This window comes from Mobula birostris, chromosome 3, assembly GCF_030028105.1.
Source record: "Mobula birostris isolate sMobBir1 chromosome 3, sMobBir1.hap1, whole genome shotgun sequence".
NCBI lineage: Eukaryota > Metazoa > Chordata > Chondrichthyes > Myliobatiformes > Myliobatidae > Mobula > Mobula birostris.
Window position 1 is genome coordinate 224,485,226 of NC_092372.1, and position 14,018 is coordinate 224,499,243.

General features: G+C 45.8%; 1 protein-coding gene across 4 annotated transcripts in view; it reads left to right on the forward strand.

Moving 5' to 3' along the window:
• Positions 1 to 1,829: 1,829 nt before the first annotated feature.
• Positions 1,830 to 14,018, forward strand: part of LOC140195605 (leucine-rich repeat-containing protein 14-like) — a 37,495-nt gene continuing 25,306 nt past the window's right edge. The window contains exons 1-3 of one of the 4 annotated variants that reach the window (XM_072254237.1): positions 1,830 to 1,946; positions 6,397 to 6,772; positions 12,224 to 12,265. In XM_072254237.1, the coding sequence (XP_072110338.1) occupies positions 6,447 to 6,772; positions 12,224 to 12,265 (368 nt within the window). In that variant the 5' untranslated portion in view covers positions 1,830 to 1,946; positions 6,397 to 6,446. Of the gene's footprint in view, positions 1,947 to 5,681; positions 5,855 to 6,396; positions 6,773 to 12,223; positions 12,266 to 14,018 lie in introns of those variants that run through there. The other 3 variants (XM_072254238.1, XM_072254240.1, XM_072254241.1) reach the window with 3 other exon arrangements.

A 14,018-nucleotide genomic window follows, 5' to 3' on the forward strand; every position in this document is an offset into this window, starting at 1 on the left:
GAGAATTGGGAAGCTTTACAGAAGGGAATTGAGAATACCAACTGAAGGCAATGAAAAAAAATCATTAAGAACGTAAAGATGGAATATGAAATTAAGCTAGCCAATAATATTAAAGAGGATACCAAAAGTTTCTCCAGACACATAGAGTGTAAAAGAGAGTGGATATTGGGCTGCTGGAAAATGATGCAGGAGAGGCAATACTGAGGGACAAGAAAATGGTGGATGAACTGAATAAGTATTTTGCATCGATCTTCACCGTGGAAGTACGCTGGAAGTTTGAGAATGTCAGGGAGCAGAAGTGACTGAAGTTGCCTTTACTCGGGAGAAAGTGCTTGGGAAACTGAATGGTCTGTAGGTAGATAAGTCACCTGGACTAGATGGTGTGCACCCCAGGGTTCTGAAAGAGGTGGCTGCAGAGATTGTGGAGGCATTAGTAATGATCTTTCAAGAATCAATGGACTCCGGTATGGTTCCAGAAGAATTAAAATTTGCAAATGTCACTCTGCTCTTCAAGAAGGGAGAGAGGCAGAAGAAAGGAAATTATAGGCTTGTTAGTCTGACCTCAGTAGTCGGGAAGATGTTGGAGCCATGAGGTAATGTTACAGCTATATAAGACCTTAGTTAGACCCCACTTGGAGTACTGTGTTCACTTCTGGTCACCTCACTACAGGAAGGATGTGGATACTATAGAGAGAGTGCAGAGGAGATTTACAAGGATGTTGCCTGGATTGGAGAGCATGCCTTATGAGAATAGGTTGAGTGAACTTGGTCCTTTCTCCTTGGAGTGACGGAGGATGAGAGGTGACCTGATAGAGGTGTATAAGATGATGAGAGGCATGTCCTAACAATGCCTCTCATGTCCTAAGATGATGAGAGGCATGTCCTAACAAGGCCAAACTCCCTGTGGACTTGTTTAAAGTTGTAATAAAAAAACGACTCCATAACTGTGAATCTTGTGAATCTGATGTCTTGCAAAATTAACAAATTCATTGACAGACACTGCTATGAGGTTGAGACTTCCGGCAAAATGCTCATACCTGTCAAGCAAGTCACACCACAGTACAAGGAAAGTTTGCAAAAGAAATAGAAAAGCATTAACATTGAGACTGACAACAAGGAATGTATATATTATATATATATATGTGTGTGTGAGTGTGTGTGTGTGTGTGTGTGTGTAAGTAGTTTCAATATGTGATCAAACAAAATGTTGTGCTCTTTCATAATCAAATGTCCTGTATATATACACCCTTGGAGGTCGACGCCGGGGTGTGGGGGGGTGATGCTACCTCCCTGAAATGAGTTTTTGCAGGGTGGGATGTCTGGGTATGTTTAAACCAGAGGTTGACAGATTCTTGATTAGTCAGGGCACGAAGAGATACGATACGTTCAGGAGATTAGAAGAAAATGAATCCGTCATGATGGAATGGAGGCGGAGGCTCGACGGGCCAAATGGCGTAATTCCGCTCCTCCAGCTGATGGTTCGGGAGCCTGGCGGCTGAGGGGTAGTGACTGCTGCCGAACCAGGCGGTGTGAGCCCTGGGGCTCCTGAGCAGCGGCGAGAAGACAGCCCGGCCGAGATGGTGGGCGCTGCTCTCTCCGTGCAGATGTGCCTGTCAGTGGTGGGAGGGCTTGTTCCGTGAGGGTGGGAGAAATGAGGGTTTTAGAGTCCGGTGATTTCAATGGAAAGGTTCGTCTTGTGCACCATTTGTTTATTTATTATGATCCGCGGCGGGCGGCGGAGCGGAGCGGGGGAAGACGGACGGACACCACGCGCGCCCGCCCGCCCGCCGCCGCTGACGTCACAATGCGGAGAGCAGGACGGGAAGGAGATGCCTGTGCGTGCGCAGGCGCGTCGGCTGCGGGACATGGCAATGGTCAGTCTCCAAGCAGTCTCGGCACTGACCCGCCCGATTCCGAGTTCCAGTCGCGGCCTTACCACAGGCAAGGTGGGGCCTGCTAGCGGGGGAGGCTTGCGAGGCGGAAGGACGGGCGCTCCGTTTGGGGGGCAGCTTCAGCGGCGTTGGGGAGGGAGGTGCAGAGTTGAGGCCTAGGGTTGGGGGGGCGTGTATGGCGGGTGGGGGGCAAGAACGGGGGGCAGAGATCGGTTGGACAGGCCCCAGGGCCGGGCCTGGAGAACGGATCAGGGGAACGTGTGGGGCGGGCGGTCCCCTCTCCCCGAGGAAAAGGTGTGGGGTGGACGCCCTCCCTCCCCTCCCGAGGAAAAGGTGTGGGGCGGGTGGGACTAGTGGTCGGTGGGGGTGGAGTGGATGTTCAGTATTTGTTATTGTTAACTGATAATCATTAATAGTTGCATTAACAAATTGGAAGTGATTGTCGGAGGACTGATGTTTGCAGAATATTTAAAAATTAGTGGGGTGCTGATACTGAGGATTATATTGATGGTTACGACAATGGCCTATGGATTTTAATTCGGTGAAGTGTTAGCCGATGTGACTAAAATTCAAGATTGTTTAATGTTATTTCCAGTGCAGAAGTGTAAAGGAGAAATAAATAGTTGTTACTCTGGTTCTGATGCAGCACAAAACATAATAAGATACAGAACACAATAATAGAAACACAATAAATATAAATACATAAGAACTTATAATTAAAAATCTATAAATTACAGTAAGAATATATATATATATAGGAATAATAATAAAATTAGATTAGTGCAAAAAGAGAGCAAGAAAAGAAGAAAGTGAGATATTGTCCATTGTCATTGGACAGTTCTTTGTCCATTCAGAAATCTGATGGTGGAGTGTCAGCTTTGGTGATGACATGAGCAGCTGGGAGAGCAAGCTGTGATGAAGATATTTGGATTCTGCAATGGAATATGGATAGGTTGAGTGAGAAGGTGAAAGCTTACCAAAGGGAGTTAAATGTAGGGACATACAGGCACTTCAGTTGGAGGAATCAATAGAGGGCAATTGGTAAGGTTGTTTTACAAGGAGTTGGCATGAATGAAGTTTCTGGTTTCTGTGTGGACATCATGGTACACATCATGGAAGCCAGCCTCCCTGCATTGAGTTATCCAGTATTAACATAACATACAGCACATTACAAGCCCTTCAACCCACAATGTTGTGCCGACTATGTAACCTACTCTAGAAACTGCTTAGAATTTCCCTACTGCATAGCCCTCTATTTTTCTAAGTTCCATGTACCTATCCAAGAGGCTCTTGAAAGACCCTATTGTATCTGCTTCCACCACCGCTGCCGGCAGTGTATTCCACGCACCCACCTCTCTCTCTGTGAAAAACCTACCCTTGACATCGGCAATTCCTATTTCCAAGCACCTTTAAACTATGCCCCTACGTGTTAGCCATTTCAGCCCTGGGAAAAAGTCCCTGGTGGCTATCCACACGATCAATGCCCTTCATCATCTTGTACACCTCTCATCCTCCATCGCTCCAAGGAGAAAAGCCCAAGTTCACTCAATCTATTCTCATAGGGCATGCTCCCCAATCAACATCCTTTAGATCTCCTCTGCACTCCCTCTATTGTATCCACATCCTTCCTGTAGTGAGGTGAGCTGAACTGTACGCACTACTCCAAGTAAAATGCTATGTTAAGTTATCCAATTTTCAAATTCTTTGATGTCAGGTTAAGATATTTTTAACGTGCTTTATTTGTCAGTTGTGCTTCAAAATAATGTGTCATTTGTATCAACAGCCAACACAGTCTGAGGATTGTGCTGGAGACGGCCCACAAGTATCACTGTGCTTCTGGCACCAGTATTGCATGCCCACAACTTACTAGCCCAAATCCGTAGATGTTTGGAATGTGAAAGGAAACCCAAGTAGTCACTGGGAGATCGTACAATCTCCTTACAGACGGTGGTGGGAATTGAACCCTGAGCAGTGATTGCTGGCATTGTGCTAACCACTACTTTCCACTTGGATGCAGTGTTTAATAGTATATCCCTGAGTTCCCCAAGATCGTGGTGGGCTTTGTACATGCTCCATTTTGGAGATGATGTTGATGCTCGGTTGGGAATTCCTGGAATATGGCCCATGGTGATGTAGAAATGATCAGGAACAGGGGGTATGGGAGCCTTAGGACCCATGCTATCAGGTTCAAGAACAGTTATTACCTTCAGCCATTGGCACCATTAATATAATTTTGAAATTATGCTAATATAATTTTGAAAAATGTTAATATAATTGTGAAATACTCTATGTGTTAATGAATATAATTCATAAATGTTCTAAATAATAAATGTACCACAACCTTTACTTTGAAACACTTTAGAGCTTCAATGTATTTATATTGTCAGTTTCAAGTTACAACACTGTTACAAATTGGAACAGTAAACACAGAACGGAAGTCGCTAGCTCATTGTCAATAAACCCCTGGCTTACTGAACGTTGATGCCATCTAAGTTGAATAGTTTATAAAATGTGAAAGATTTTCTTCGTGCTGTATTTCATTATACCCTTCAATTAATAATTAAAGTCAAAGGAATGTGATTTTTCAATTTTCATTCTAAATAATTATAGTTTGCATATTACAGAAAAAAAAACATTTAAAGTGCCCCTTGAACCTACCTTCTCTCACTTTCAATGCATGCCCTCTGGTATTAGACACTTTACCCTGGGAAACATACTCCCTGCCTCTCATAATCTTATAAACCTCTATCAGGTCTCCCCTCAGCTTCTGCCACTCCAAAGAAAAAATGCAAGTTCATCTGAACTCTTGTGATAGCACATGCACTCTAAACCAGGCAGCATTGCAATAAACCTCTTTTGCACCCTCTCCTAAGCCTCAACATCCTTCCTATAGTGAGGTAACCAGAACTGTACGCAATACTCCAGATGTGGCCTAACCAGAGTGTATAAAGTTGCAACGTAGCCTCCTGACTTTTGAACTCAGTGCCTCAACTAATAAAAACAAGAATTCCATAAGCTGCCTTAACCACCTTATCGACCTGTGTAGCCATTTTCAAGGAGCTATGAACTTGGGTCATGAGTTGTAGAATCAGTTGAACTTTCAAGGACTCTACAACTCACGATCCAAGATTATGGATTATTTTGTCTGACTGTATTTTACTGTTGAAATGTCTAATAGCAGAGGTATGCAGCAGGTTCCTGGAATGCACTGCCTGGGGTGGTAGTAGAGACAGAAACATTAGAAACTTTTAAGATATGTTTAGAAAGCCATATAAATGTAAGGAAATTGGAAGGACATTATATAGGCAGAAGAGATTTCTTGACCATTTAAAACTTTTAAAAAATTCATTCTTTCTTTTCTAATATTTATATATCTGTGCATTTGTAATGTGATGTAATTTCCTTTGGGATCAATAAAGTATTCATATTTGAATGCTAATTGGGTCAGCACAACTTTATGGGCAGAAGGGCCTGTTTCTGTCCTGTATTATTCTATGTTCAGCACATCTGTCACAGCTCTTTTAGTCAACACAGGAAACCTGTTTAAGACAAGTAATATGTAATTAACAATGTCCACTAGTAGGCTGTATGGTTTCTTCTTGCCTGTATGTAGTCCAAGTACAAAATCCAAGGGAACTGTGCCAGTGCATTTTCTTTCTCGGGAGGTTGAGATTTAGCTTGTCACCAAACACTCTTAACAAACTTTTACGGATGTGTGTTGAAAGTATCCTGACTGGTTGCATCATGGTCTGGTACGGTAGTTCAAAGGCACAGGAACGTAAGAAGCTGAAGAGAATTGTGGACTGTACTCGGTGCATCACAGGCACATCCCTCCTTACCTTTGGCCGTATCTACAGGAGGCGCTGATGAAGGCAATATCCATCATCAAAGATCCCACCATCCGTCTTCTTGCAGCTGCCATTGGGCAGGAGTTACAGAAGGCTGAAGTCCCACGCCGTCAGGTTCAAGAACTTATTTCCCTTTAACTGTTCGGTTCCTTAAACCAACCCTAATCACTGCAGTTTAGCAACACTTTGATGCTTGAATCAGGGTTATTATGGTGTGAAATTTGTTCTGTGGCAGTAGTGCAGTGCATGTGTTGAAAATTACGGTAGGTTACAAAAAATATAAATAAGTAATGCAAAAAGAGGGGGAATACTGAGGTGGTGTTGAGATACTGTTCAGAAATCTGATTCCAGAGGGGAGGGAATTGTTCCTGGATCGTTGAGTGTGTGTCTTCAGGCTCCTGTACTTTCTCCCTGATGGTAGCAATGAGATGGGGGCACGTCCTGGGTGGTGGGGGTTCTTAGTGATGAAACTTACGTACTTGTACTTTAACTCTGATTTGTACCTGCATCACTTTGCACAAAAACTGAGTGTTTTTGTTCTTATTGTGTTTACTTATGACTTTGGAAAAAGCAAAGAGAGACAGTAGTATAAAAATGAGTTTTATCTGTGGTCTGACCGTGATCTTCTCCACCTTCCACCTATACCCTTGCTGCAGGCATCCCTTGAAGGTGACTCCAGCGAGACCTGGACTATTGGTTTGGAAGAATGCATTCTCTAGTCTTCTTCTGCGCGCAGAAAGTGATCTCAGACCACGCCTCGACTCGCAAAGCCCTGGACTACATACCTAATGAAATCTACCCGGTATTGTTCAAAGCAGCGTTCCTGGACCTACGCACACTGGTGCTGCGCGACTTGGTACAGCGATGGCCCTTCAGCGTCCTCAACTTCTCCGCCATCCTGAGGAGCTGCAAGCACTGCGACCGCGATGTGATCCGGGAAAAGCCCAACAAACAGTGCCTGCAGGCAGTCATAATGGGAGTGAAGGACTATCTGATAAGTGAGTTACGACAGAGCAGAACCCTTGGCAGCAGGTACTTGTTTTTATTTATTTATGCAATTGGGCAAAGCTGGTGTTTATCGCCTGTTTCTAGTAACCTTTAAACAGAGTGGTCTGAGAACCCATGTTGAGGGGGGGTTGGGGGGGGGTTCAGAGTTGGCTACAATGCTAAGGATGTGGATCTGGAGCTGGATGTAAGCACACTGCATAAGGATCAGCTTCTTTGGTAGTTCACCATCCCGAATGATTGCTTTTTATTCCCGTTTTATTTAACTTCAGCAACACTGACAAAATGCTGGAGGAACTCAGCAGGTCAGGCAGCATCTGTGGAAAGGAAGGGGGAAGACACCAGAATAAAAAGGTGCTGGGAGGGGAAGGAGGATGGCTAGAAGGTGAGAAGTGAAGTTGGGTAGATGGGAAAGGTAAAGGGTTGGAGAGGAAGGAATCTGATAGGAGGGGAGAATGGACCATTGAGAAAGGAAACGAGGTAGAGCACCAGGGAGAGGTGATAGGCAGATGAGGAAAAGAGGTAGGAAGCCAGAGTAAGGAATAGAATAAGGGAAAGGGAGGAAAAAGATTACTGGAAAGAGGAGGAGGAGGCTATATCGGAAGTATCAGATATAGTGGACAACCCTAGCAGATTTGCAGGTGAAGTGTTGCCTCACTTGAAAGGACTATTTGGAGCCCTGAGTGGAGGTGAGGGAGGAGGTGAATGGAAAGGACCCTGGCAGGGATATGTGCCAGGAGGGAGATTAGTAGGGAGGGGTGAATGGACAAGGGAGTCATGGAGAGAGCGATCCCAGCGGAGAATTTGGGGGGTTGGGGTGGAGATAAAGGTGTGATAAAGGATCCTGTTGAAAATGGCGGGCGTTGCGGAGAATGATGTTTTGGATGCAGAGGCTCATGGGATGGTAGGTGAGGGCAAGAGGAACTCTATCCCTGTAAAGGTGGCAGGAAGATGGGTGAGTGTGGATGTCAGGAAGTGGATTAGCTGCGGGTGAGGGCAGCATCAACAATGGAGGAAGGGAAACTCCGTTCTTTGAAGAAGGAGGACATCTCTGATGTCCTGGAAAGGAAAGCCTCATCCTCGGAACAGATGCAGTGGAGATGAAGGAACTGAGAAAAGGGAATAGCATTTTTACAGGAGACTGGGTGGGAAGAGGTAGTCAAGGTAACTGTGGGAAGGGGTAGTGTATGAAAGATGTCGGTAGACAGTTTGTCTCCAGAGATTGAGAAAGGGAAGGGAGGTGTGAGGAATGGGTCAAGTGAATTTGAGGGCAGGGTGGAAGTTGGAGGCAAAGTTAATGAAATCAACAAGCTCAATGTGGGTGCATGAAGCAGCACCAATGCAGTCATCTGTGTAGAGCAGGAAGGGTTAGGGAATATTTCCCTGGAAGACTTGGAACATGGCCGAAGAAAAGGCACTCATAGGTTGGGCCCATGCAGGTGCCCATGGCTACCCCTCGAGTCTGGAGAAATTGTTGAGGGTGAGGATCAGTTCTGCTTGACAGAGGAGGGTGGTGCTGGAGGGGAACTGGTTGGGTATTTTGTTGAGTAAGAAGTGATGCTGATGTAGGTGGGAAGGATCTGAATCAAGGGAGATAGAATGGAGTCGAGGTATGTGAACATGTTCGGTGGAGCAGGTAGAGACAATAGGCCTACCCAGACAGTGAGATTTGTGAATCTTGGGTCGGAGGTAGAAGTGGGCTGTGCAGGGTAAGGGAGCAGTGAGTCTGGTGGCAATTCTCCAGAGCTGATGAGATTAGTGTTGGTGTCCAGAGTGGAGTCCTCGTCAAGGAATAGGTTTGAGGAGGTGACAGAGTTGCCACCTGGGCTAGGCAAGGTAGAGGTCAGTCTGCCACATGACAACAGCACCCCTTTTTGTCTGAGGGTTTGATGGTAAGTTTGGGATTGATGCAGAGAGAGTGGAGGGCAATGCGTTCAGAGGAGGTAAGGTTCTAGTGAGGAGTGCTAAAGTTGCTGCCTCATCGGCAATCAGAGATGAAAAGAGCCAGAGTGGGGTGTCCAAGCTGAGGAGGAGGGCTGGAGTTGGGAGAAGGGGATTGATGCTGGGTGGGGAATTCTTGCCAAAGTGGGCTTGGCGACAGAGGCACAGAACTCACTGAAGTGTGGGCAAAGGAAAGGCTCTTGCTCAGGACAGAGCGTTCTACCTCGGGGAGTTGTGGTGTCAGAGGAGGGGGGAGGATTGGGGTGTTGAAGGTGGGAGGAAGATTGAGGCTCAGCACTCAGTATCTGGTGCCGGTGGTGCCAAACTCATCACCGTCACCAGCCTACCCGCTATCAAGGACATAGATACAGAAGGTATTGGAAAAGGGCCAGTAACATCATGAAGGATCCCACCTACCCTGCTCATGGACTGTTTGTCCCACTCCCATCAGAGAGGAGGCTACGTAGCAGACACATCAGGACCACCAGACTCAAAAACATTTTTACTTTTCCCCAAGCAGCAAGGCTGATCAACACCTCCACCCACTAACCTGCCCCTCTACACCCCCAACCACCACTACTTTATCATTTCCTGTGTTTAGTGTCACTTTATGGACATACTATCAATATATGTATATAAACTATCTTATGTATTTATTGTGTTGCATCAGATCTGGAATAACAACTATTGCATCTCCTTTATACTTGTGTACAAGAAATTCCATTAACCAATCTTAAATCTGTATGTCTAGACTAGATTACTATGTTACTAAAACAGGAATATTACGATCTATTGTTGATTTGCACAAAGCAAAAATAATCTTTTTAAAAATCAAAACCATTTTGCTTGTTTCCACAAGCAGGTGAACTATATCATGGTTCCCCAATCATCCCTCCCTCTCCCTTCTATCGTTTCCTAGACTGTTGTAGTCTAGGACCAGAGGGCACAGCTTCAGAATGGAGGGACGTCCATTTAGAACAGATGATATGGAATTTCTGAGCCAGGAGCTGATGAATCTGTGGAATTCATTGTCACAGACCTCTGCTGCAATGCTCCCTTGCCTTATGGTTTTCTTTCCTGCTTCGCTATCAACAATCCCTGAGTTCAGAAGTTATTTAGTGAGGCCACTGACTAATGTTCATACAGCACGGGAACAGGCTCTTTGTCACAAATGGACAATCTAACCAAGGTTCCCGCCTCAGCCATTTCCATCTGCCCTCTAAACCTCATGTATCCACGTGCCTGCAAATGTTGTTAATGTACCACCTCAACCACTTCAGCTGGCAGCTCGTCACAGGTACTGGCCACCCTCTGGGTGAAAAGGTTGCCCCTCAAAGGTTTCTATTAAATATCTCCCCCTCACTTTAAACCTTTGATCTCTGGTTCTTGAATGACCATTGCTGGGGGCGTGGGGAAACACTGTGTGCAGTCACACATCACTAGATTTACCTGCTGCTGAAATTTTCCTCTCTCCTTTTCCTCTTCTTCAGTCCCCACTTACCTCTTCTCCGTACTTGTCTATCACCTCCCCTTGCTGCCTCTCCTCCATCTTTTTCTTCCCTGGTCCACTCAGAAATTAGATTCCTTCTCCAGCCCTTTGCCTTTTCCACCTGTCACCTCCCAGCTTCTTTCTTCATTCTTCCCTCCCCCACCCACCTGGCTTTACCTAATCACCTTGTACTCCTTCCCCTACCATGTTCTGGCATCTTCCTCTTTCCTATCCAGGCCTGATGATGGGTCTCGGTCCAAAACGTTGACTGTTTATTCCTCTCCATAGATGCTGCCTGACCTGCTGAGTTCCTCCAGCATTTTCTGTGTGTTGCGCTGAAATTCCCTGAGAGTGTACATGAACTGTGAAGCCAGTACATCCTTCCTCAGAAACCCTGTTAATGGTGGATAAACAAGGGACCTTTACTCTCTGCTTACACATGAGGTGTCTTGGCTGATATGACCTTTGCTGCCACAGTTCTGAGAGCTTGTATCGTGGCAAACAGCTTAATAGGACCATTAGCACTAGAAATAGTACAGAGACTTGGGTTGGATTAATGTTTTGATTACGGGTGGGACCTGCACTCCCCTTGCAGCCAGTCACGATGGAGGCAGGCGAATTTTCAAGTGTCAGTTGAATTGCCGTATGTTCCAAGTCAGGGGCAGAATTAGGCCATTCAGCCCATCGGGTCTGCTCTACATTTCATCATGCCTGATTTATCATCCCTCTCAAACCCACTCTCCAGCCTTCTCCCCATAGTCTTTGACACCCTTACTAATCAAGAACCTATCAATCTGTGCATTAAATATACCCAACGATTTGGCCTCCACAGCCGTCTGTCACTGAATTCCACAGATCCACCTCCCTCTGGCTAAATAAATTACTCTTCATCTCTGTTCTAAATGGACATCCTTGTATTCTGAGGGTGTGTCCTCTGGTCTTCGACTTCCCCACTATAGGAAACATCCTTTTCTTGTCCACTCTATCCAGCTTTTTCAATATTTGATTTGTTTTAATGAGGTCCTCTCTCAGTCTTCTAAACTCCAGTGATTACAGGCCCAGAGACTTCAAACACTCCTTATAGGTTAACCTTTTCAGTCCAGGAACCTCTGGACCCTCCAGTGCCAGCACATCCTTTCTTAGATAAGGGTTCTGATACTGGCCATGGTCAGGCCATTTTCTCTCTGCCTCTCTTTCAGGCATAGTGTGAGCTTGCTATTGCTCCTTAACGTTCCCCCCCAGTCATGGTCTGACGTACACAAATTCCCTCTTGTCTTGGTCATTGCTTAATGACTCAGCTGAAGCGTGCAGTTGCTGTGAAGTGGCCTTGTGTTCTCTGCTGCTGTCCAGCTTGGCCATGCTGTCTTGGGGAAATGCTGAGGTGAGAAGGAGGGAAAGAAATGTGGAAGGTACCTAGCCCTGAAATCACAAATATGCGACCTAACGGGCTCAGCTGCTTTCACTTTCCAATGTGAGGAAGGTTAATGGATGGGGTGTAATAAATAAAAAATTCTGACTCTTTCTCCTAAAATAACCTACATATTTCTGAGCTTAATGTTGCATACATTCAGTATTGATCAAAGGATAAAAGATTAGTTGTGAATGTGCAGGTTCAGCAACCAGTGCAGACCAAGCATGTGTCCATACGTTTCTGACGCCAACATAGCATGCCCACAATTTACTAACCCTAACCAGTACGTCTTTGGACTGTGGGAGGAAACCGGAGCACCCGGAGGAAACCCACGTGATCACAGGGAGAACGGACAAACTCCTCACAGACAGTGGCTGGAATTGAATACGGATTGCTGTCCTGCAGAGTGGTTTGCTAACCACTACTCTGCTGTCTCACCCTTGCTATCTCTGGCTCTACAGGGTGACGCGGTAGCATAGCGATTATTTATTGTATATTTGGCCAGGGTGTAGAAGCTGGTGTTGGGAGATGGGTGTGATGGAGGGAGCTTAGGGTGTGTTGCTGAATTTAGGGGAGGAATTGTGGGGAGCAAAAGAGATGGGCTAGAATTGTTAATTTTATTTTTATTATTTTTCAGAAAAACAAAAGCATCAACGTCTCAGAAAGATTTCAAGCTTAGGTACAGCAAATATTCTTAAAATCTGCACGAGAAAGAAAGCACAGAATGATCTTTGCATGTCTCGTTCCTGTCAGTTGTTTGTTTTTTTTTTTGAGGAGATCCTTTGGTTCTTTCACTGGATACGCCATTCTCCGTATTCTACTTGGGAGAGTCAAAGGTCCCTCTCTTTCCTATTGCGAGAGTCATAAAACCTCTGAATCCTCACTACAGGATTGTTCTAGACCCTCTCCTTCATCCCTGTATTCTCCAGAAGAGCAGTGTGGGAGAGTAACGGGCGTTACTTCAATACCTTGCCCTCCATTTATTCCAGCAGGACCCTCTAGACCCTTTCCTTCATTCCTTCAACACCTGGACCCTCCATTCATCCATGCTGGATTCTCTAGACACTCTCCTCCATTCCCATAACAACTGGACCATCCATCCATTCCAGCTGGACCCTCTAGACCAGGAGTTCCCAACCTGCGCTCCATGGACCCTTTGCTTAATGGTATTGGCCTTTCTCTAGACCCTTTCCTCTGTCCCTGGATTCTCCAACATAGCCCTGTTGAAGAGTAACAGCCGTTCCCTCAATTCCTCGGCCTCCAGTAAGCCTAGATGGAGAATGATGGTTCCTTCCCCCTGCCCCAACCCAGGAGCCACTGTAAAGATAATTATGTGAGTTGTGGATCTGGATTGCCAGAGAGAGTTGGTGTCCTACACAAAGACCCTCGAAACCACTCTGCCAAAGAGTCATTTCTGCTTGGACAGTTTAGTGGCACGATTAATAGAGTTGCTCCCTCGTAGCGCCATCAGTCTGGGCTCAGTCCCACCTTCAGGTGCTACCCCATGACGGTGTGGGTTTCTCTCCGTGCTCTGGTTTCCGCCCACATCCCGAGGATGTGCAGCTTGGGAGGTTAATTGGCCACTGTAAATTGCCCGTAGTGTACAACTGAATGGTACATTCTGGAGGAGTTGATCACAAAGCAGGGAGAGTGAAAATGGGATTGTTAGAGGAAATGGGTGGCTGATGGTCGGGGCTGATTCAGTGGGAAATGGGTGTCGGATGGTCGGGGCTGATTCAGTGGGAAGTGGGTGGCTGATGGGTCTGGGTATATTAGTTCATTGTTATATAGAGTTACAGCGTGGTAACAGTTTCCTCTGAGTTGACAAACCCATGCCACTCAGTTACACCCATGGGAGCAATGGAACCCATGTCGCTGGTGTTGTTAGAGCGTTATGCGACTGTGCCACCCCATTACGTGCCTAACGTCTCTGTCTCTGCAGCCACACGGAAGGCTCAGGGATCTTCGTTTTGCACACAGAGGCCTCCACATGTACCTGTGAGAGAGTGACAGCACTTCTCCATCCCAATGTGGGTCAAGGGGAGAATTGTGATCCTTTCAGCACAGAAACAGGCCCTTTGGCCCATCTAGTCTGTGCCAAACTATTAATCTGCTTAGTTCGATTGACCTGCACCCGGACCATAGCCCTCCATACCCCTCACAATTGTGTTTACCTCCAGGAAATTTACCCTCATTCTCCTGTACTCCAGGGAATGAAGAGTTAACCTATGTAATCTTTTCCTATAACTCAGGTCCTAAAAATCCTTGTAAATTTTCTCTGCAATTCTTCAATCTTATTGACACATCTTTCCCGTAGGTAGATGACCAAAACTGCGCACAATGCTCTAGCTTAGACCTCACCATTTTATACGACTTCAACATCACATCCCAACTCCTCTGCAATGTCATGCTTTGGGCTAGTGTACTTTAGC